We start from the raw sequence: 25,797 nt of genomic DNA, 5'->3' as shown, positions 1-25,797 counted from the left end.
AGAGAGAGAGAGATAACAAATGCAATAGGGCACAAGACACAGTAACCAACTTTGATGATCAGTTCCTAGTACTTAACTCTTAAAAGGACTACTCTCCTTTTTTCAAATCTCTGCCTTTCAGATGCCTTTTCCTTGATGTTTTATGGGACAACTGGCATGGCATGACCTTGTGTCCTTCCTGTCTACAACATTGTTACCGTCTAAGATTGCTGACTCTTACTGATTCTCTTCCAGTCTCAGGCTCCCTAGTACTTTCTTAGGAATTATAAAAGGAGTCAGCTGCCAAGACCTGTTTCTTCAAATGCCTTGAGAATCCTTGTTTCATCTGGGTGAGTATTCCCTCTACAGCTGCAGATAGCAGTCCCTCCATGCCTTTCCACATGGTTTTCCTGATGCTGTGTTTGAAAAAAAAAAATTCATTAGCTGCTGGCTCACCCTCTGGTGAGGAGCCTTTTGAAAGCTTAGCTGGGCTGGTTCTTAGATGACAGCGACCCCACCTCAGCTTCTCCATTACCTTAATGAACTTATTTTGAAAAGTATAAAGCCTCTGTTGCTCTTCTTTGCTTCTCAACCATCTCTCCTCAAATCTTAACTGTGTCTCCCCCAATCAAGTCAAGACAGCAAGAATTTATTAAATACTATGTGCCAAGAAAATTCTGAGGATATAAATACAAGCAAAAACAAAGACAGTCTCTGCCCTCAGGTAGCTTAAAGAAAAAAAAAACATAGGGACAGCTAAGTGGCACAGTGGACAGAGAACACTGGCCCCAGAGTCAGGAGGACCTGAGTTCAAATCTGGTCTTAGACACTTGACATAAAATTAGCTATGTGACCCTGAGCAGCTGTCTCACAAAAATAAAGAAAAAGAAAAAAACATATAAGGGAATTGGAAAGGCAGGGAGGGGTGGGGTACCTACACAGAGGAATGGTGGCAAAATCTGAAAAGATCAGCCTTGCCCTTCTTCAAAATGGAGCTTCTGGAAGGAACTTACCAGTGGGAGAAAAGGCAGAGAAAAAAGGGTGCTGAAGCATAATGGCTCACTCACTCATTCACTCACTCATTCATTCATTCAATAAATATTTATCAGGAACCTGTGTAAGGAACTATGATAGATGCTATGGATACAAAGATAGATATGACACTGTTTTCAAGGAACTTAAAATCCAAAAGACTGGTTCAAGGCCTTCCCCAATTTGATGCCACCCATCATTACCAGGCTTATTTCATCTACCTTCCCCTTTCTGTTCACTTTCAAAAAATTTATAATTTAAAGAGGGGAAGGACAAACTGCTTTGATTGGCATTCAATGCTTTTGCCATTTTGACACCACCCATCCATTTTAGCTTTAATGCTCCTCTTTCCTGCATTCAAAATTCCAGCTAAAATGGGTTATAATCTGTACCTCATCTCCCAGGCCATGCCTTGTACCTGCCTACCTCTAAGCCCTTGCTCATTTATTCTATGCCTTACGAATGAAATATCCTCTTTCTCCCTCTCCAACCGTTTTCATGAAGCCTTCCCTTACATTCTTGCTCTGTAATAACTTTCCCACTCTATTTTCATATACTGTTTTGCTTTGCTTATATATTTCTATTTTGTATTATATTATACATTTATATTATATTCTTATGTATTTTGTCACCTCTATGAGACCATAAGCTTTTTTGAGGACAAGGTTCACAGATTATCTAAACTTTGAGAGAACCTTTTTACAGAACCTTCGGTGCTCTGTACAGGGTAGATATTTAATACCACTTCATTAACGGGATAACTATTTATACAATAACAGTAATACTCTAAAGGCAAATAATTTTGAAAGACTTAAGAACTCTGATCAATGCAATAATCAAATAAAATTCCCAAGAACCAATGATGATGTTAATGTGTTACATTAACCAAAGCTATAGAACGAATGGGGATGTATGTATGAATGCAGAACCATTTTTGGCCATGGACAATATGGAAATCTGTTTTGCTTTGTATATATATATATGTGTGTGTGTGTGTGTGTGTGTGTGTGTGTATGGACATATACACACATACATATACTCACATATATACACATGTGTATGCATTTATGTTTATACACATGTACATATACACACATATGTGTGTATATTACAATTTTCAGATTTTTTCCTCTTCTTTTTTCTTTTGCAGCGGAGAAGGTAGAGAGGAGAGAAATGTTTGCTAATTAAAAAAAATAAAATAAATTTAATAAAACTCACTGGGTGTGTTGCTATGGGGTATGAAAGAGAGTGAAAAAGTAAAAAAAAATTCCCAAAGCTTCTAGCCTGAGTGAATGAATTAAAAGACATTTTCCAAACCTATTAAGTGCTAAGTGCTTAGAATACAAATGGGAAAGTAAGTGCTACTCTCAAGGAGTTCACATTCTAACAGTGGGAGATGATACGTGCAGGAAGCTGCAGTTGCAATCCCAATGGAAAGGCCCAGGGATCCTTAGGATGAAGCAGCAGGGCAGATGGTTATGCATCTTCTTTAGAATCATTTCCATGAATAAAAGCATGAATGCAAATGTAATGATAGTTGTAGTGCACTGACCTAGAAATCAGGCATCCTGAGTTCTAGTTTGAGCTCTGATACTATCGTGCTTCTCTGGACCCTAGTGCTTTCGTCTGTAAAATGAAGGGTGTGGTTCGATAAACCCCCAAATCCCTTCCAGGCCTATGATCCTAGCGAGACTAACCAAAATATGGTCGTGAGGAAAGAGGAGTCAATCTGGCTGGAGAGAGAGAGTGTGATGAGCTGAATTTTAGACACAACACAGGACATTCAAATGGAAATGTGCTTTAGGTTGCTGGGGAAAAAATGGGACTGAGATACAGGTAAGAAACTGATGTGAGGGATTTGGAAATCATCTAGAAAGGTGATTCTTGAAGTTGTTAGAGTGGTGTAGTGGCAGGAGGTCTGGAATAGCATAGTTCAAATCCTGCTTCTGCCATTAATATCACCTGCCTTGGCCTCATTTTCCTCATCTGTAAAATGACAGTTTGTACTAGATGGTCCCTGACGTCCTTTCTGACTATGAGTCTCTGATCTGATAATCCTAGGAGTGAATGAGTTTAACGAGAGGGTGAGTGATGGAGTTGGAAAGAAATCAGTAGAGATTCACGGAAACCCAGGAGAGTGTTTCAAAGAGTAGGTTTCAAATGATACCAAGAATTTAAGGAGAATGAAAACAGAAAAGATCAGTGGATTTAGTAATAGGATCACTGGTTCCCTGTAGGCTAGTATTTCCAAGAAAGTGGGAGGAAATGTTAGCTAGGTTTCAAGGCTTTAAAAAAGGGAATAGGCAGGGAACAGGGATTGAAGAAGTGTTTGGAAAGTTTGGCAGTGAAAAGTACAGTGATTGGATGGCAGCCAAAATGAGTGGCAGGATTAGATGAAGCTTTTCTTTAGATAAGGGAGACCTGAATATTACCAAAAGGCAGAAGATGAGTTATTCATACAGAGAAGATAGATTGAAGGTAATACTAATATGATATAATAATAATATTAATAATAACTAGCATTTATGCAGTGCTTTAATTTAACAAAGCACTTACAAGTAGTATCTCACTGATTCTCATAATAACCCTGGGAAATAGGTGCTTTTTTATAGTTGAGGAAACTGAGGCAGACAAGGGTTAAGTGACTTGCCCGGGGTCACACAGCTAGTAGGTGTCTCTGACAGGATTTGAACTAAGGCCTTCCCTTCTCCAAGTCCCGTGCTCTATCCACTAAGCCACTTGGATGCTAGGATGGGAGGGGCTCATTATAGGAGTAAGAGTCTGGTAGTGGCAGGAGTGTCCAGAATACAAGTTGTGAGGTTTTCTTTAAAGAGCAGAAATAAAATCTGTTCCTCTGAGACAGAAGGAAAGGAGGAGAGGACAAGTGTAGGGACAGTGATATGTTGAATAATAAAACCGTATTGAGTAAAATTTCATCTTTGATGATTCAGAAAATAATTCAGGATACTGCTGTGCTTCAGGGTTATGAGCATCAATTACCATTTTTCAGGAGATGCGTAGAAGTGCCAGTTAGTAATTCTGACCAAGGCTGGGTTTAGAGAAAATTATGAATTAGGTGAAATTTTTTTCTTCATTGTCTGTAACTGTTTTCTATATTCGATCCTTCCTCTGATACTCCCTTACGTCAAAGTGTCCAGGGCTTTCCAGTTGCAAAGCATCACCCTTAAATCTGTCTTCACATACTGTACCATATGTTATAGACTTTTTCTGTTCTGTCTCCTTTTTCCCTGCTAGAAACTATTCAGCTCCCTTTTGGATGTTAGCATCCCTCATTGAAATATAAACTCCTTGAAGGTGGGGACTATCTTTCATTTTGCTTGTATTTGTATCTCCAGTGCTTAGTACAGTTCCTGGCACATACAAAGCAATCTTCAATTTTTGTGGGGGTCAGGGGCTGGAGGGAGTATAACATTCCAAGAAAATAGTGCAAAAGTAAAAAAACATGAATTTTGATACATTGAACCTATCGGAAATAGGGGGTTAGATTCCTGCAACCACTAAAAACTGTAATCTTTTGCTAGAGATTATTGAAAATACACTTTTTTGCATAAAATTCTTTATAACAAAGCATTAAATCTGATAATATGTACTTTTCCTAACACTGTAAAACATCAAATAACCCATAAAATGCAGTACACAAAATAAAACTGGTAACTTGCAAAACATCTTTTCCCACTAGTAATTTCCTAGAATTCTGTGATTTTTTTTGTGCTAACATCTCAACATAAATAAACATTGGTTTCAGACAATACTATACTGCTGTAAACTTCTCTACCTTGGCTTCCCTCTGAAAGCCAAGGGAGAAGTTGCTGGGACTTTAGTCACTGCTGTTGGAGGATGCCGACACCGGAGGGGCCTCAACATCACCTTTGACACTCGGAATGCACAGGAAGAAGACCAATGAAGTACCTGGTAGGATACTAGCTGTTCTACAAACTTACATGCGTCATGCCTCTCATTTTTTTCCTCTACTGCACATAGCTGCAAATGTACAGTTGTCAATGTGAAAGTGAAAATGAGATTACTAATAAAATCATACAAATGCTTGAAGTCACAAAAGTTAGATCTGTGAATGTTCAGGATTGACTGCAAATGCTTGTCTTCCTTCCTTCTTCCTTCCTAAACTTATCTGTTCATTGGTCCCCTTGCCCAAGTATGCTGCTCAATGACTAGACGGATACTTTGATACATTCACAATAATGCTTAGTCAATTTATATATGCATGTTCACCTATATGTACATATATATATAAATATATATAGTATATGTTTTCCAAATGACATTTGCATTTTAGCAATGCCTTCATTCAAAAAACCTTACCTGTACTGTGCCGTACTGTGTAGAGTCAGTGGAAGTTTTGTTTTTTAAGTAGGTAGTGGTTTGTTTTACCCAGACATAAGGGCACCACAGCTCTGATTAATGGAATATTATCTGACAAGTAGTTTGTTGTTCGAATAATCTAAGGCCATGGACATGAACTTCCGTGTTTGTCATAACTTTCTCTTGTACCTTAATACCTCAAAGGTCTGGCTTCATTTCCACATCACAAATATTCCATACCCTAGAAATAAATTCCAGCTTGAGACGTGGACAATCAATTGGTAACTCAAACAAGAGAAGGGGGAGAGTTGGCAAAGTTTCTCCAACTGGAAGCAGGTAAGTGAATAGGAAAGATGGTGGCTGATTATTAATCTCTCTTGATGACTGAATATAAACCAAAGGTCTGAAAATATAGCAAGAGTTGTTTAAGAGAATATGAAATAACTTCTAAGTAGGGTTGAAAAGTAGTAGGGGCAGATTTTCCTTTTTCCCGGTGATCTTCTTCAAAAGAGGTAATTGTCTGTAGACTTGTCTTCTACTTTACAGGTTCCCTCAATGTACTTTCAAATGCCCAGTCCTGTATCAGCCTTCTACCAAAGAAAATGAAATTCTAGAGTGTGTAGCAATACATTCCTACGGATGGATGGTAGGGAAAAAGAGTAGATGTCTCCATGATCTCCTCAAAATGCTTTAGTGATATTTATTTGAGAAATAGATAGGGAAAGCCTACTTTTAAAAAAAAGGCTTATGATTTCTTCTAGTACTTTGAACGTTATTTGGATCCAGCATCATGAAGTAGATAGGACACTACATTAGGAGTCAAAAAGACCCGGGTTCAAATCCTGCCTCAGATACATATTAGCTGTGTGTCCCTGGGAAAATTGTTCAACTTCTCCCCACCTCAATTTTGTCATATGCAAATAAGAGGGTTGGTCTAGAAGGCTTCTGAGATCCATTTCAACTCTGGATCTGTGACACTATCCCTGCATTTAACTCTTTATGTGTTGGATCTTTTTTTGCTTAACTACATTCCCAGGTCTGACCCCTGGAGGCTAATCTAGTCCAATTTTGCTCACTATTAAGTGACACAGTCAGGCAACCAATAAGCATTTATTAAGCAATTACTACTATGTGCTAAGTGCTAGGAATACAAAGAAAGGCGAATATCTCCTTTTCCCATATTGTCCACATACACAGAAACTGCTCTCAAGGAGCTCACAGTCTACTGGGAGGGTCAATATGCCAACAACTATTTACAAGCAAGATATAGACAGATATGTATATATATATATATATATATATATAGAGAGAGAGAGAGAGAGAGAGAGATAGATACAGATATACAGATAGATAAATAGACAAACAAGATATAGACAAGATACACTGGGAGTAATTTCAGAAGGAAGGTACTACCATTAAAGGGACTGAGAAAGGCTTCTTGCAGAAGGTAGAATGTTAGCTGAGAGATGAAGGAAGCCAGGGAAGCCAGGAGGGAGGGACAAGGTTTCCCCACTGGCATGGGGGACATTGAGAGAAAAAGCATGGAGTCAGGAGATAGGTCTGGTGGCAGAAAGCAAAGAGGAATTTAGGGGCCTTTTGATGAGAGTGAAAGAGGAGAGTATAAAAGCTGGCTTGAAGCTTAACATAATGTCCCCCCCTCAAAAAACAAAAGCAAAAACAAAAACAAAAACGAAGATCTTGGCAATTGGTCCCATCACTTCCTGGCAAATAGAGGGAGAAGAAATGGAAACAGCATCAGATTTTATATTCTTGGGCTCAAAGATCACTGCAAATGATGATTACAGTCATGAAATTAAAAGATGCTTGCTCCTTGGAAGGAAAACTATGGCAAATTTGGACAGCATACTAAAAAGCAGATATATCACCTTACCAACAAAGGCCCACATGGTCAAAGTTATGGTTTTCACAGTAGCAATGTATGGTTGTGAGAGATGGAGTCTAAGGAAAATTCAGCTCTGCAGAATCAACTCTTTTGAATTGCAGTGCTGGGGAAGACTTTTGAGAGTCCCTTGGACAGCAGGGAGATCAAATCAGCTAATACTTAAAGAAATTAATCCAGGCTTTTCAATGGAATGTCAAATACTGAAGCTGAAGCTTAAATACTTTGGCTACATACTGAGAAGATGGGATTCATTGGAAAAGACCTTGATGTTGGGAAAGATTGAAGGCCAAAGAAAAAGGGGATGGGAGAAGATGAGATGGATAGATGTTGTCATGGAAACAATGAACATAAACGTGGACAGGCTTTGAGAGACAGAGAAGAGAAGGGCCTGCCATGCTGAGGTCCGGAGGGTCACGAAGGATCTGACACAACTGAGTAACAACAGGGGAGACAGAATCTCTTCCTCCTGAACATGAGGCTGTCTCTGCATTTGGAAGTACACAGCACCGGCAACTCGCGTCCTGTGATTTGCTAAAGGCCGATCAATTTATTTGTTTCTGCTATGGCTTGCTCCACAGCCTTGATTGAATCCCATTCAATTCAACCCAACCAACATTTGCTATGGGTCTCCAATGTGCAAAAATGCCTGTGCCAGGCACTCAGAGTACAAGGATGACCATAGAGCTTACAATCTAGTAGAGAGACACAATGCATAACCATGCAACTCTAATACAAAATAGAACATGCATACATAAGAGAGGTGCAAATACAGCGCTACATGAGAGACTGTCATCATCTCTTGCCTGGAATATTACAGTAGCCTCCTAATGGGTCTCCCTGCCTCAAGTCTCTGATCTGTCCCACACCCAGCTGCCAAAGTGATTTTCCTAAAGCACAGATCTAATTATGTCACCACCTGCCTGCCCCAGTAAACTCCAGCAGCTCTTTGATACCTCTGGGATCAAATATAAACTCTTCTCTTTGGCTTTTAAAGTCCATGTTAACCTGGCTTCCAACATACCTTTTTTGCTTTATTACACTCCCTGTCATAATCCCAAGCTAACCTTCTTGCTATGTATCCATCATAGGTGAAACTTCATTCTCCATCTATGCCTTTGCACAGGCTGCCCCCTTTCCCTCCCTCATCTCCACCTCTTAGAATTCCTAATTTTCTTAAAGAGTCAGCTCAAGGACCACCTGCTACCTGAAGCCTTTCATGATCCACTCAACTGCTAATTTCCTCCCCTCCAAAATTATCTATTTTTCATCTATCTATACATGTACATATCTCCCCAATCAGATGCAAGTTCTTTGAAAGCATGGAATGTTTCCCTTCATCGCTTAATCTCCTGATTCCCAGGCACCTCCTCACCCTCTTTTTACCATGCTTCCTGCACTCTACCCACCATCCTCCAACCCCCTCCTCCCTTCACCGCAACCTTGGATCTGCTGTTTGATCACCTGGTCCTGACAGGTAAGTTTTCCTCATATCTTGCTCAGAATCAGGTTTCCACACCACTTTCTAGCCACCTCTTCACCAAGCTGCCTACAACTCCATTTGTCATTCTCATCTCTCACTATCATAACCTTTTGCTATTTCCATGGTCACCAGGCCTGGATAGGTGCCATGGTACCCAGTGCATCTCCCCTTTGTGCTCCCTTGAATAGTCTTCCTCCATTAGAATGTAAATTATTTTTGAGGACAGGGACTGTCTTGAGTGCTTGTGTTTGTATCCCCAGCATTTAGCACAGTGCCAGGCACATAGTAGGGACTTGAAAAAACATTTGTTGATTGCATGATTGATATGAGGACTGAGGAGGGAAAGAAAATTTCCTCTTAAAATTAAAAAAAAAAACATTTTCAGTTCCAAATTCTTTTCCCTCCTCCACCTATTTTTATACCCATTGAGAAGACAAGAAATATTATACCCATTATACATATGAAGTCATGCAAAATATATTTCTGCATTAGCCATGTTCTGGGGGGAGGAGTGGGAAGCAAGAAAAAGAAAGGGAAAAGTATGCTTTAATCTGCACTTTGAGTCCAATCGTTCTCTATCTGAAAGTGGATAGCATTTTTCATCATGGGTTCTTTGGAGTTGGAGTGATCACTTATTAAGGTGGATCAGTTAGTAAATCTTTCACAGTTGATTATTCATACAATATTGCTGTTACTGTGCACTCTGTTCTCCTGCTTCTGCTCACTTCACTTTTTTATCAGTTCATATTAATCTTCCCAAGGTTTTCTGAAACTATTCCCTTCATCATTTCTTATGGCACAATAACATTCCAGAACATTCATATGTCATTGCTCAATTGATGGGCATGCCCTCAGTTTCCAATTCTTTGCTACCACAAAAAGAATTGTTATAAATATTTTTGTACATAGGAGTCCTTTCCATTTTTCTTTTTAGTTTCTTGGGGTACAGTGTGGCACTATTGCTGATTCAAAGGATATGCAAAGTTTTAGAGTCCTTTGGGCATAGTTACAAGTTGTCCTCCAGAATTATTATTAACGCCGATTGCCTCACCAAAAAGAAAAAAAAAATAATCAGATAAAAAAATGCTCTAAATCAATAATTATTAGGTGCACATTAAAACAACACAGAGGTGCCACCTCATACCTATCAGCTTGATTAAGATGACAGTAGAAAAAAATAACAAATGCTAGAGGAGATGTGGGAAAATGGATACACTAATGAGCTGTGAACTGGTAGGACCACTTGTAACTATGCCCAAAGGACTCTAAAACTTTGCATATTATTATTGATAGCTTTGATTTCTTCCTGTGAAAACTGCCTGTTTATATCTTTTGACCATTTGGGGAAAGGCTTTAGTTTTTGTAAATTTGGCCCAGCTCCCTATATAATTGAGAAATGAAACTTTTACCAGAGAAACTTTCTTTTAGGAGATGAACAATGCATTCTTTAAATTTCTATTTTGCCTTCTTGTTCTAAGCTATCTGGGCAGTTTTTCTTCATAATTTCTTGAAATGTAATATCCAGGGTCTTTTTTAGATCATGGATTTTTCCTCAATCTATTTTCCAGGTCAATTGTTTTTCCTATGAGATATTTCATATTTTCTTCTATTTTTTCAATTATTTTTTACTTTGTTTTATTGCTTTTGATGTCCCATGGAGTCATTACCCTCTTCTTGACCAATTTAATTTTTTGAAATAATATTTTACTTTTTCCTCAATTACATGTGAAAACAATTTTTAAAACATTTTAAAAAAATTTGAATTCCAAATTCTTTCCTTTCTTCTCTTTTCCCACCCTCTCCCTGAAATGGTAAGCAATCTGGTATAGGTTACGCGTGTGCAATCATGTCTAACATATTTTTATACCAGTAAAATTCAAAGAAAGAAAAAAGAAAGGAAGAAGGAAAAAAGAAAAGAGAAAGAAAGAAAGAAGAAAGGAAGAAAGGAAGGAAGAAAGGAAGGATGGAATAGAAAAATAGTATGCTTTGCTCAGTATTCAAGCTCCATCAGTTCTTTCTTTGGAGGTGGATAGGATTTTTCATCATGAGTCCTTTGAGATTGTCTTGGATCATTATATTGCTAAGAAGAGCTAAATCATTCACAATTGTTCATCATAAAATATTGCTGTTACTGTTGTACAATGTTCTCCTGGTTTTGCTCACTTCACTTTACATCAGGTTTTTCTGAAATCAGCCTGATTGTCATTTCTTATGGCACAATAGTATTCCATTACAATCATACACCACAACTTGTTCAGCCATTCCTCAATTGATAGGCATCCCCTCAATTTCCAATTCTTAGTTACCATGAAAAGAGCTGCTATAAATACCCTTATATAAATAGGTCCTTTACTTTTTCCTTTTTAAAAAAATCTCTTTGGAATACATACCTACTAGGGGTATTGTTGGATGAAAGGGTATGCACAGTTTTATAGCCCTTTGGGCACAGTTCCAAATTGCTCTTCAGAGTGGTTGGAACATTTCACAACTCCACCAACAGTACATTAGTGTCCCAATTTTTCCGCATACCTTCAAACATTTATCATTTCCCTTTTCTGTCATATTAGCCAATCTGGTAGGTATGATGTGGTATCTCAGAGTTGTTTTAATTTGCATTTCCCTAATCAATAATAATTTAGGACTTTTTTCATATGATATATAGCTTTGATTTCTTTGTCTGGAAACTGCCAGTTTGACCATTTATCAATTGGAGAATGACTTATATTATTATAGATAGAATATCCCTATATACCTATATATTTGAGAAAGGAAGGCTTTATCAGAAATACTTGTCATAAAAGCCCCCCCACCCCGCATTTTCTGTGTTCCTTCTAATTTTGATTACATTGGTTTTGTTTGTGCAAACCCTTTTAAATTTAATATAATAATGCTTTCTATCTCTCCAATCTTAATTTTTAAAGGGCTATTTTCTTTAGTGAGATTTTGTATCTCTTTTGCCTTTTGGCAAATTTTGATTTTTAAGGACTTATTTTCTTCAGCATTTTCTGTGTTTCTTTTCACCAAGCTGTTAATTCTTTTTTCATAATTTTCTTGAATAGCTCTCATTTCTTTTCCAATTTTTACTCTACTGCTCTTATTTGATTTTTTAAAATCTTTTTTGCCTTGTTAAAAAATCTCTTTCTTTAGTTCTTCTAGGAATTCTTTTTGGGTTTTGTCTGATCTGCATTTTTGTTTGAGGCTTTGCTTGTAGATCTTTTCAAGTCATTGTCTTCTGAGTTTTTGTCATATCATCATAGTAGCTTTTTATGGTCATGTCTACCTGTTGTTTTCATAGCTCAGTGGGGGCCTGTAAATTTTTGGTGTTTCCAAGGTAGTGCAACACATAGAGAGTTCTCTTCACTGCCCTCCTGGTCTGAATTCTGGTCTCTTGGGTACAGTCCCTGCTCCCTCGCAACCATGACCATGTCCCTCTCTCCCTGGAATTGTGACCCACAACTGGATAATAGACAACAGATCCACCAGATGGTACCCATTCCTGCTCCTACTGCTAGTACAAGGATCCTGTGGGATCTCTTTCTATCCAGATATTAAGTCCCCTTATGATCCCTGGGACATAGGTGACTGCTTCTGGCTGCTGCTGCAACTGCTGGTACCACTTCTGCTCCATCATGCGCTCCTGGCCAGCCTGCATACTGGTTTCTGTAGACTTTGCTTTCTGTTTTCCTAAGCTGTCCTGGGCTAGAAAAAAAAAATATCTCACTGTGACTTTTAATGGGCTTTCCTGCGCAGAATTCAGTTTGTACATTTTTAGACTGATATGGGAGGAATGTGTTGGGAGAGCTCAGGAAAATATTGACTTCACTCCAAAATCTTCCAAAAGGAAATTTCCAAGTTGTCAGGGCTGGGAAAGCTTCCTAAAGAAGGTAACATTGTGTCTTGGAGGCCAGGTAGGATTTCAATAAGTAGCAAAAGCAGGAAGGGAGGGCATCCTAGGCACAGAGAATGGTGGGTGCTATCAGACTTGTCCAGGAGAAGGTGGACAATCCAATTTGGCTGGAGAATAGTGTACAAAAAGCAGATTAAAGTGAGATAAAGTTAGGAAGGAAGGGTGGCACCAGATTGTGGAAGGCTTGGAGGGACAGGTTAAGGATTTTGGATTTTATTCAGTTATAGAAAGATTTTCAGCCTAAATGGCCATTTTTGGAGTTACTGCATTGATTCTCATAAAGGTTTCTTAAAATTAAAATATGTTGCTTAGGAGGAATAACACCATATCACATTAGCACCTTATAATTTATTAGCACAGATTAATTTACCAGATTAGGTCATTGAAGCCTTAGAAAGGGAGCTTCAGGGTATGGGACAACCTTGCAAGGGGAGGGGAAGGAAGTTTAGAAGTGTCCAGAACAAAGATTCAGATCTGGAACGTCCAGGTAAGGTACCTGAATAGGTTGGGACCTACTTAGCCAAACAATCTTCCTCTCCCCCTGCCCCACCTTCATGTCTGCCAAAAAGAAAGAAAGGGAGATGAACTGAGCAGAAGAAAACTTGGCTGACTTCACAATTTTCCCTACCTCTGGCCCTGCTTGTGTGTTCCTGCCTGCATGGCTTCGCTTCTATTCTTTTCCCTTGTTCCACTGACTGATCCCTGTAGAGATATAATAAACAATGGTGAGGGGTGTGTTGGGAGAGGGGATGCAGGGCAAGGCATGTAAAAATGCAGCTTGTAATCCAACAAATATGTGTTGAGACTCAGAAGGGCTTCGAGCAGGATCTTTGGAGCTGGAGTGTGGAGAGAGGAACAAAAGGAACATTGATCTGGGGGTTGAGACGGCGACTTTCTCCCCTTTTCGTGCCCCATCGGCTCTCATTGTCAGCAACTGTGAAAATAGCCAATTATTTAGTCTGCTGGTGTGATGCAGCTGTCCCACACACGTTACAAATAAGGGCCAGTGAGCTGTTCCTATTTTTAGCATTTTAATGCAGATGCAAAGGTCATAGAAATTCCCCATTTGCTGTCTATTTCTCCTCCCTCTCTCTCAATCTCCCTCCTCTGCCTGAATCTATCCCTTGAATAGCTGTCTTTGCCAGTTAAGATGAATTAGGAAACCCTGACAAAAAGAAAAAAAAACCTCCACAATTCACTTATTTCTCATTTCTGGCTGACCTCCCCATGCCTTCCTTGAATTGGCTGATATCATTATCTAGTGACGTGGACTCCTGCTCAAATTCTTCCAGAGATACCACTCCACATGAGAATTATAGGCATACCTCCCTCTTGCCCAGAAAGATAATCCTAGCACCTAGATCAGGAGTTCTTAACCCTTTGGAGGTCTGGATACTTTTCAGCAGGTTCTATCTATCTATCTATCCATCCATCCATCCATCTATCTATCTGTCTATCTATCTATCTATCTATCTATCTATCTATCTATCTATCTATCTATCTATCTATCTATCTATCTATATCTTTATTTTCACTAACCTCTAACTGAAATTGGTGGCAGCTAGGTGGAGCAGTGGATAGAGTGCTTTGCCTAGAGTTAGGAAGGCTCATCTTCCTTAGTTCAAATCTGGCTTCAGACACTAGCTGTGTGATCCTGGGCAAGTCACTTAACCTTGATTATCTCAGTTTCCTCATCTCTAAAATGAGATGAAGAAGGAAATGGCACACCACTCCAGTATCTTTGCCAAGAAAACCCCAAATAGAATCATGAAGAGTTGTACACGACTGAAATGATTAAACAGCAAAACTCAAGTTGAATGCTTTCTTTAATTACTTAAAAATATTGTGAGAAGGGGTCCCCTAGGATTCCCCAGACTAACAAAGGGGTCTATGATACACAGAAGACATTAAGGAGCCTTGATCTAAACAAACCCCCTCATTTGACAAATGGGAAACCAGAGGATCTAGGACATGAGGTCACTTGCTTTAGAGATACATATTAGTAGAGCTAGGGTAAAAGGTCTGGTTCCACTGTATGACTGTATGCCAAGGTCTGAGTGTGAGATGACAATAATGGTTCCCATTTATCTACTGCTTTATACACATGATCTCAACTGATCCTCACAGACCACCTTGTGAGGAAGGCACTATCGTTATCCCCATTTGTTGTTGCTGTTTGGTCATTCCCCACTCTTCATGACCCCATTTGGGGTTTTCTTGGCAAAGATCCTAGAGTGGTTCACTATTTCTTCCTCCAGCTCATTTTACAGATGAGGAAACTGAGGCAAACAGGGTCTGGCTCAGGGTCACACAGCTAGTAAGCGTCTGAGGTCAGATCTGAATTCGGGTCTTCCTGATGCCAGGCTCAGTGCTCTAACAATTATGACATCTAGCTGCCCATAGGGAGGAGGAAATTGAGGACCACAAAGGAGAGGCAATTTTTCATGGTCACAGAACTAGAAAGTGGCTGAAGTGGGCTGAACCCCATTTTGAGTCTAGACCTTTCTCCTCTAAGCCATGCCCTACCCCTCACCAAATAAATAAAAGCCAAATTATTTATTTCATATGTACTTCAGACTATGGGTTCATAGATAAAAGCTGGGAGGGACCTTAGAGGGCATCTAGTCCAACAACCTCATTTTATAGGTAAGAATGATGTTAAGTGACCTACCCAAGGTGGGCAGTAAGCATCAGAGACTAGATTTGAACCCAGGCCCAGTGACTCCAGAGCAAATGTTTTTCCCACTTAAGTTTGCACTTGATACCTCCTTAGAATGTGAGCACCTTAAGGACAGCAACTATTTTGTTTTTGTACTGGTATTCCCCACACTTAGCATAATACCTTACACATTAAATACTTATTGATTTAATGATAGATGCATACATTATATCAGCATTCCAAGCTAATTACCTACTAAAAGAATGCAGTTTTTTTTGGGGGGTGGGAATGGAAAGAATATTGACTCTAGAGACAGAATACCTAGACTCAACTTTTTCCTCTTACATTTACCTTGTATCCTTAGGCAAGTCTCTTAACATCTCCCTGAGCCTCAGTTTCCTCATTTGTAAGATGAGCCAGTTGGACCACATGGCCTCCAATGTACCTTTCAGCCCTAAAGCTATGATCCCCCGTCAGTTGTTGGAAACACTGGAAAGCAGGGACCTGGGATGCATCTTCCCTCCCTGAGCTGGGCCCTTCCCTGCAGCACTTGAGAGCATTTTCTGGAAACCCACAAGGATTTCTAGGATGCCAGCCATACCTCCTGAATGTCCACAATGCCCTTTCAACCTAGGAGCTGGATGGCAGCTAGAACAGAAAGCAGGAATAAAGCAGAGAAAGAGCAGGCCACCTTACCTGTCTTCAGGGTCATTTAGAGTCATGTTCCGAGTCACGTAGCACATTTTGAGTGGGATGCATTTTTTGTCTCTGTGAAATGAGAGGGAGAGTGACGACAGCGGATCCGAGTTGGTGCTTCCTAACCGTGGGGATTCAGGCGGAGGAGTCTCCCACCCGATCTCTGACACTGGAGAACCCTTCTTCACGTAGGGAGTTGCTTCTCGCATGTACTTCACTACAGAGAGACAAAATCCAAGAGGAAAAAAAATGTAAGTATGGTCAGGATTATAGAATCAGAGGCTATGAGAGATGCTGTAATGGGCAGCGGTGGGAGAGAACCACTGGATTTCTGGGCATCAATTTAGCGAGGACACTGGTAAACCAGAGGAGAGAAAACCAAGATGGTGAAGGGCAGCAAGTCCATGATATACAAAGATCAATAGATTAATAGGAAAAACTTGGGAGTGTTTAGCCTGGAGAAGATAAGACTCAGATGGGACCCGATAACTGCCATGTATTTGAAAGCATGTCCTGTGGAAGAGGGATTAGGTTTGTTTTATTTGGTCTCAGAAACAATACCATGAGCAACATGTAGAAATTGCAAAGAGGAAAATTTAGTTTTGATGTCAGGAAAAACAACTTCCTAACAACCAAACTTGCGTCTAAAAATTAGAATGGGCTGCCTTGGAAGGGAGGGTATTCCATCTCTGGACATCTTTAAGCAAAAGCTTGTCTTTTTTTAAAGGATGAGTTAAAGACAATTGAGGTCCCTTCTAACTCTGAAATCCCATGTACCCAGGTTTAAACACTGCTTCTGCCCTGTATTTTTTATTTATATATCTAGGCCTTGCTTGTCATGTTTGTAAAATCAGGATATTTGTACTAGATAGGCTCTAATATCTCTTCTAGTTCTAAATCTATGCTCCTATAATCCTGTGATCTTAGAGATCATTTGGTCCAATCTAGTCCACCCCCACCCCATTTTAGAAAGGAGGAAATTGAGACCCAGAGAAATGAAGTGACTTGTGCAAGATCACATAGTTGACTTATTGTAAAAATAAGTAACTCATTTATTTATTATTTTTGCAAGGCAAAGTCACTTCACCCTGTTTGCCTCAGTTTACTCATCTGTAAAATGAGATGGAGAAGGAAATGGCAAATCATTCCAGTATCTTTGCCAAGAAAACCCCAAAATGGGGTCATGAAAAGTCAGACATGACTGAAAAATGACCCAACAACAATCTAGCTGCCTACCCTCTCATCTTGGAGGTCCCTTTCAAAGTCTGTGATTCTATAATTCCATGAACATATATAGAAAAATTAACTGTTTTTATGCCTATCCCTCTAACAACCTTCTGACCATATGCTTTAATGCTCTAATCAAAGTGAACTGCTTGCTATTCCCCAAACATATCCTATACTTTATAAACCATCTCTGTGCCTTTGTTCACATTATCTTAATTTGCCTGGTCCAAACTGGCTCTATCTGTTGAAATCCTTCAAGATCTTAAACATCACCTCCTACCTGTAGCTTGCTCTGATTCCCCTGGCCAGAAGTCTTCTCTCTACTAGAAATCATCTCTCACTAATCATACTTTGTTTTTCAGTTCAATGAAGAAAACAGGGGTGGGTGTTGGAATGAAATCCATTTAACTGGGAATTGTCAAAGCGCTGAATGCCAAGACAGAGCCAAGGAGATTAATAGACTCAGTGAGATACTATAAGACTTCTCAGGGCAAGATCAAAGAGTCTCCTAGGAACTCAGATCCAGTATACTTTTCAGTAGACACAAGCCGAAAGGAATGAGAGATGACTGCTCAATGGATAGAGATAGAGGGAGCCAGAACATTAGTCTGTAAATAAAATTTTTTTGTAGTTTTATTCTTTAAAAATCATTTTTGTTGTAAAGTATGAATGCTATTTACTTTTTCATTCAACAAACACTTATGTGTGAATTAATGATAAACTACATATTAAGCACTTATTATGTGCCAGGTGCAGTATTAGGTGATGGGGATACAAATATAAGCAACTAAAGCAGTACCTACCCCTCAGGAATCTTATATTCTAATGCAGAAAGACAAAACTTAAAGGACTGATAGAAGGAGATGGGGATGGGGGTGGGATTGGGATGCTGGAAGCTTGCTTCAGAAATGACTAGGATGTGGAGGACTGAATTGTGTCCAGAGAAGAAGGAAAAATGACTAGGAACTGAAAGACTGAATTGTGTCCAGAGAAGGAGAAAGAAAGCTCATCTATCAGACGCCAGGGTGGCTCCTGGGGTTCCAGTGGAAGCCATTACACTATGAATGAAGACACCAATAAACGTGAAATGTTCTTTCCATCCAGGAGATTATAGTCTAGTTTGTAGAAATAAAATACATACACAAGTCACCACAACCCGAATCAATATATAACAAATGTCATGAGAGGTAAAGCAAATTAAGTCCTATAAGAATTCAGGAGAGAGCATGCTTGCTTATGGCAGAGGTAAGGTTTTAACTAAGTTTTGGAGGTTGAGAAGAATTTAGATGGTCAGAGACAAATGGAAGGCATTATTCTAATTTGGGGGAATTGTATAAGCAAAAGCAAGGCGTATGTGTTATGGTTAAGGACTGGACTTGTGATTTCATTGATACAGAGAATTCTCAGAAGAGGCAACTCCTTCTACCAGTACAGGTTGCTACCTTCTCTGCAATTTAATCTTTGAAAGTTGCTTAGAGCCCTGAAAGTTTGTTATTTGCCCAGAGTCACAAAGTCACGTGACAGAAGCGAGACTTGTGAACTCAGATCTTCCTGGTTTCAAGACCAGTTCTCTATTCACTGTGTCATGGTGCTTTTTGCTTTTTTTTGAATGGGGAGTAGGGTGGGGTGGGTGGTGGCTAGCAAAGTAGAAAGGTGGATTAAGGACAAACTGAGGACCTTGAATGTCAGGCTGAGAGGTTTATAATTTATCTTCTAGGTGAGAGATAGCCACTAAAGTTTCTAAGCAGAGGAGTAACATGTCCAAGACAGTTTTTTCAAAAAGTTGTATTGATATCTTTTTTGTTTTTATGACATTTTTTTGTCCAAATATATCTTCCCTCCCATGTCCTGTCCAGTGAAGCATCCATTGTAACAAGGAACTTTAAAAAAAGAAAAAAAAGGCAGTTCAGCAAAAACAAGCCACACATCAACCACATCTGACAGTATATGCAATATTCCATACCTATAGTCAAGGTACTTTTTAAGGAAGATTAATCTGGTGTTGGTGCATAGAATGGTGAGAAAAAGAGGCCACAGAGGCAGCAAGAACTGTTAAAAGGCTATTGTAAAAGTCCAGCAAGGTGTCTCAAATGAGTGATGCCACCGGGAGAGGAGAAGAAAGACTCAGAGAAGATGCAATCTAAGTTTGGATGTCAATCTGGTCACCAGGTGGGCCTATTTACATTTGGATTTCATTCTAAAATCCAGCAAAAATAAGTGTAAAAATGTTCCTTCTCCTGGGCCCAAATATGAATTCCATGCAGAGTCTCACATTGTCTTCACAGACTGCTGGACAATTTTCAGAAGGGCCTATGACCAGACTCAGAAGGAAAGATGTACAGCCGTGACAACAGAAAATCATTCCAATTTATAATCTTGTGAATTTCACTCTTTGGGTTGGGGTTCTCCTCTAAAGGAGAGAATGAAAATCCCATTCTTAAATTCCATCTTGAGACTCTCATTTTTAAAAATGTATTTTTAGAAGAAATCAAATCAACACTGCCAGCTGCTAATGATTACTAAAAATTAAGGAAAATGTAAGACACAGGAAGCATGGCTATGACAAGACTCACATGTCATGCCTGCAGGCCACCCTTTATGCCTACCCCCTAGTGACATTGCAAACACTGTCACTAATTGGTAGAATACTCCACATCCTATGAAATTTCCACCCTTTACAAGCTGCATAAAGTGACCTGAGGTGGTTCAGCCCTGCGTGTTGGAGAAAGATCATATTCCCCAGCAAATGAATGATAGGAGGCGTGACAAGACAGCAAGTGGGAGAATAGGATGCTAATCTTTCACTGTGTTTTTAAAAAGAAAGGTTTATAGATGTTAAAAAAAATTGCTGTCACCTTCAAACTATACTTCCTGCCCTTCCTGCAGCACAACTCTCTCTAATAGTAAAGAAGTAGAGTCAAGCAAAATAAAAAATTTTGACCTTGTCTGACAGCATATGCCTCCTTCCACACCTGCAGTACCCTGTCATTCTATAGAGAGGAGGGAAATACAATGTATCTTCAGTCCTCTGGAGTCAAGGCTGGTCACTGCATCGACCTGAATTCTGATGACTCATTGTATATATTTCTGTTTTTTGTTCTGCTCTGTGCTATGTATTAGTTCTCAGAAGTCTTCCAAGTTTTTCTGGGTATCTCATACTCATAATTTCTAAAGGTACTTTGTTTCCAGGATGGGGAGGGGGTATTACAGGCAGTGTTGCTATGAATATTTTGGTATATGTGGGACTTTTCCCTGTTTTTTTTTAACCTCCTTGTGGTACTTCATTTTGATATCTCTGAGTCCAAGGTTATGGGAAAATTTTGTTACTTTTCTAACATAGTTTCAAATTATTTTTCAGGATGGCTGAACCATTTCCTAGTTCCACCAGCAATGTATGAGTGCACTTATCTTCCCATAGCCCCTCCAACATTGCCAATCTTTGATCCATCATGCCTTTCAAACTGAAGTCCCATAATGGTAAGGAAAAACACTAAGTAGTCTTGACTTGGTAGCTCTTTTTAAATTCCTATGTCTCCTTGCTGCACATCTTAAGGTTTATTAGGTTGAAGGGGCTCTTTTCCTAGCTAGAACTGGGGAATCTGTGGCCTCGAAGCTACATGTGGCCCTCTAGGTCTTCAGGTGTAGCCCTTTGACTGAATCCAGACTTCACAGACCTGGATTCAGTCAAAGGGCTACACCAGAAGACCCAGTGGGCCACATGTGACCTCAAGGCCACAGGTTCCCCAATCCTGTAGACTGTAATTATAAAGAACGATATAATAGAAACAGTATTGCAAAAGGGTTCATGGCACCTGACCTCAAACCACAGTTCTGCCATTTTCTAAGTTATGTGACCTTGTGCAAATTATTTAAACTCTCACAGCCTCAGCTTTTCATCTACAAAATATGAGTAATATTCCTCACAGAGTTACTGTAAGGAAAGCATCTTGCAAAATGGAAAATATTATATAAATATGAACTATGACCTACCTTACAGAACTATCATGAAGAGCACATGAAACTTAGCAAAGTTATTTAACATCTCTAGGCTTTTTTTTCTTATTTGTAATATAAAAGGGTTGGATTAGATGATTTCTAACTTCCTGCTACTTTTAAATATTGTCATCAAAAGGCCTATATAGTGTATTGTGAAGTATAACCAGTTTTCTGGACCCTATTATCTCACTATTTTTCTCCTATCAGCAAATCTAAGTCCAGACTCACTGGGGTACCTTAAAATTTTAAGCTGCCACCACTCACCCCTTCTCCACCCCTCAAGGTTTATGGGCTAGCCTACTCAACTTATCCCCAGAGAGGGAAGGCTATAGTTTTTCCCTTGGCTGCTCCCCAAAGGTGGTACACTTACCTCTTGGGTCATTTAAAAGAAGAAGAACCATAGAGATATATAACAGGGTGAAGTAGGGGTGGAATAAAATAATAGATGATGAGCTTAACTTAAGCCATAGTTTTCTTTATCACCAGCTACAGGACAGTTAGCCTTCTCTCCATACTCACCCTTTGCCTAAAATTCTTCATCTGTCTTGGCACTAACATAAACCCAGTTCAAGCTCTACTGCTGTGGTATTCACTGGCCTGAAGTGCCCTTTACAGGCCTCTGGAATCTACAGCTAAACATGTATTGGATTGGGAGCTGAAAGGGACCTCTGCAGGGTATCCATCCATCAGTCTGGGGCCTAGGCAGGAATTACTCTTGGTAACTCCATTTGGTCATCTAAGGATTTATGCACCTATCTCTACCCCACCCCGCAACCTACTGGCCGTGGCTTGTGAATATCGATCTGGCCCCTGCACGTTTGAAAAGAGAAGAAACATTTTTCACACACAAAGAGAAAAAAGTTTTGTAAACAGTCAAACGCTTTACAAATGTAAGCTATAATTACTATTATTTTGTTGGATTCTTCTTTGTTCTTCTCTAAATGAAGTTAGATGCAGCCGTAAAGGTGAAAGTTCTTATTCAAAACGTATGTGTCAAAAAGCATGCAGAAATGTGGCCAATGTGAAAATGTTTTGTATGACTTCATGTGTATAATGGGTATCTTATTTCTTGCCTTGTCAATGGGTTGTGGGGGGGGGCAGAGGAGAGAATTTGGAACTGAAAATAAAATTTTTAAAAATATAATCTAATTAATTTATTAAAAGCATATAGATTTGTGCCAAGGAATCAGAAATTGAGGGAATGCCCATCAACTGGGGAATGGCTGACCAAGTTGTGGCATGTGATTATGATGGAATATTATTATGCTATAAGAAATGAGGAGGAGGATGACTTCAGAAAAGCCTGGAAAAACATACATGAACTGATGCAAAGTGAAGAGAGCAGAACCAGGAGAACATTGCAATAACAGCATATTATAATGATAATCTGCTAGGAAAGACTTAGTTACTGTAATCCATATTATGATCCAAGACAACTCCACAGGACTCATAATGAAAACTGCTATCTACCTCCGGAGAGAGAACTGATGAAGTGCACATTGAAGTATATTTTTTTTACCTTCTTTATTTTTATTGCTTTTGTTTTGCAACATGACTAATATGGAAATATGTTTTATGTGACTTCACATGTATAATTGATATCGTATTGCTTGGCTTCTCAATGGTTGGGGGAAGGGCAAGAATTTAGAAGGCAAAATTTTAAAAAATAAATGTTAAAAATAAATAAACTTTTCTAAAAAGCATGCAGACTTTAAAATGCTCTTATCATCTCCTCCATCCTCAAAATTATCTGCAAAAGTGAGGGTCAAGGGAGTGAAAGTATTCTTTACTGAACCGCCATGTTTTTTTTTGGCTGGGAAGCAACATGAGAGCAGGGACTTTAATTTCTGGTATGTTGGAGAGAGAATGTATTACTTTAAAGCTAACTCTACCTTTAAGGAGAAGTATGGTACAATGAAAATCAAACTGTACTTGGAGGCAGAAAACATTTGCTTGAAACCCAACTCCAGCACTTCCCACCTGGGTAACCCTAGGCAAGTCAGTTAGCCTCTTACAGCCTTAGGCATGAGGAGTTGTTGATCTACATTGGTGAAGGGGAGTTCCAGATTTGAATGAAAGCAGAAGTCCAGGTTAAAAAAAAAAAGGTGCTATATCAAAGTGAGTCATCATTATCTCAAGAGTTAGCAAGGCGTGGTGAATAGAGAGCAGGCTTCCATGTAAGGTAGTCCCAGGTTCAGGTCCTGCATCTGACCTATAATGACTATGTGACTCTGGACAAATTATTTAACCTCTGCATACCCCAAGTAGCCCTCTAAAACTTAAAAAAAGTTTCAGAGCAGTTGAAAGTCTACATTAGAAGAGGGAGTTCTCTCACTGGGAGTTCCCTACACCAGTGAAATCACAGGTCCAGACAAAATTTTGACAATGTGCCACTGACTCAAAGATTTGGTAAAGAAAATAAAATGTTAGCCTCCATCTGTGTGACAATGATAATATTTTTTAATAGTATTTTATTTTTTCTAATTACATGTAAAGACAAATTTTGACATTCATTGAAAATTTTTAAGTTCTAAATTCTCTCTCTCCCTCTCTCACTTCCTCCCTCCCTAAAACAGTAAGCAATTTGACACTGGTTATATATATGCAATCATGTAAAACATTTCCATATTAGTCATGTTTTGAAAGAAGAAATGGACCAAAAGAAAAAATCCATGAAAATAATAAAGGAAGTAAAAATAGTGTTCTTTGATCTGCATTCAGACTCCATCAGTTCTTTCTCTGGATGTGAATAGCATTTTTCCTCATGAGACCTTTGGAATTGTCTTGGACCATTGTATTGCTGGGAATAGCTAAGTCATTCATAGTTGATCACCTTACAATGTTGCTGTTACTATGTACAATGTTCTCCCAGTTCTGCAATGATAATATTTTCAATATCAACAAAATGTTTTTGTGGGTGACTAACTTTCATGATGAAAACATCAGTCAATAGTATCCCCTCTCTGGGCTCCTTGGCAAGTATAGTAACTGGTGGAGTCACCGATTTCAAGATTTTGTTACAATAAAGGACCTTAGAAATAATTTCCTTCAATTTCCTCATTTTATAAAGAAACTGAGGCCTAGAGAAATTAAGGAACTTGCCAAAAGTCATTCATCCCATAAGGAGTAGAGCTGAAGTTTGAACCTAGCCTCCACCCATAATCCTATACTGTTTCGGCTACATGATATCTGTGCGTCTATGTCTATGTCTATGAATAAGCCATCGTTTTCCTTTATAAGGAGATTCGTTTGCCGTAAGTGTAAAGGAGGTCCAGCCAGGAGCTAATTATTTGGCAAAAGAGGAAAAAAAGAATGAACTGAACCTCTGAGTTTACTGCAAAGGCATGATCAAGTCTTCTGTTTTCTGTGAAAAATGTTTTCTACTCTATGTCTTAGGTCTGAGTGGCAGACACTACAGTTTCTGCTGTATTCTTTAGTGAACCTTTAAGGAACTTCTGAAATGTCTGTGACCTATTAGGAGAAAGTACAAATCTTGCCTTGTCTTCACGTGTCAGGCTCTTCTGCTAAGTGGCTAGAAGATGTGCCACTGTGCCTCCCTCAAGGAATGAAACAAAACCAACCAGTTACTTCAGAGGCCAAATTCTTAGGGAGAAGAGGACAAAGAAACAGGGGCTTTATTCCAAGCTAGAAAATGAATCCCCTACAGTAACAGTATCAAACTCAAAGAGAAATGTGGCCTGGCAGCCACATATTGACTTAGAAAACCACAAATTAGCATTATGTATGATGCACTGTATTTTTATTGATTTTGTTAAACATTTTAATCTGGTTCAGGCTGCACTGGGAGTTTTGCAGGTTAGTTTTACAAGTCTGCCTGCCAGCACACGTGTGACCTTCAGCAAGTCGTCTACTCTCTGACCCTTAAAGGAGGTGGGCTAGACGATTTTTAGGATCCTTCCGGGTTGAAAACCTATGGAATTTATGAAACCTGTTCTCTTTACTACCACAGATGATGTGGTTGATGCAATATCCTGACTCATAGCAGAGTATCCCTTAGAGCAAAAGCATCTATTAATCTCCACATTCTTGCCACTTTTACCCTTGCTCTGCTACCATCACTCACTAGTTCAATTTAATTCAATTCAATTCAACAGGATACACATTCATGAAGTACCTATTATGTAGAGAGGTAGGGCAGCTAGGTATCATCTTTGTACTCCCAGCACCTGATGCAGTACCCAGCACAAAGGATCACAGATTTAGAGCTAGAAAGGATTTGAAGGTCATCAGGTCCAGCTGCCTCATTTTATAGATGAAAAACCTGAGATACAGAGAGGCTAAGGCATTTGCCCTGGTGCAGTGGATAGAGCACTGTGCCTGGAGTCAGGAAGACCTGAGTTCAAATTTGACCTCAGACACCTACTAGCTGTGTGATCCTGGGCAAGTCACATAAGCCTATTTACCTCAGTTTCCTTATCTGTAAAATGAGCTAGAGAAGGAAATGGCAAACCACTCCAGTATCTTTGCCGAGAAAACCCCAAATGGGGTCACAAAGAATTGGACGTGACTGAAATGACTCAATAACAAATGTAGATGGGCAACATGGAGTAGTAGAT

At 39.3% G+C, this 25,797-nt stretch overlaps 1 protein-coding gene across 1 annotated transcript in view; it reads right to left on the bottom strand.

Annotated features, from left to right (window-relative positions):
* Positions 1 to 25,797, bottom strand: part of SNTB1 (syntrophin beta 1) — a 303,484-nt gene that overhangs the window by 154,325 nt on the left and 123,362 nt on the right. Inside the window, exon 2 of the mRNA XM_027854065.1 lies at positions 15,998 to 16,214. Within this exon, the coding sequence (XP_027709866.1) occupies positions 15,998 to 16,214 (217 nt within the window). The remainder of the gene's footprint in view (positions 1 to 15,997; positions 16,215 to 25,797) is intronic.

The sequence above is a fragment of the Vombatus ursinus genome, unplaced genomic scaffold (assembly GCF_900497805.2).
Source record: "Vombatus ursinus unplaced genomic scaffold, bare-nosed wombat genome assembly UNPS02010284.1, whole genome shotgun sequence".
In the NCBI taxonomy this organism is placed as follows: domain Eukaryota; kingdom Metazoa; phylum Chordata; class Mammalia; order Diprotodontia; family Vombatidae; genus Vombatus; species Vombatus ursinus.
The sequence above is the reverse complement of the archived record's forward strand: the minus strand, read 5'-3'. Positions and strand labels throughout refer to the sequence as shown.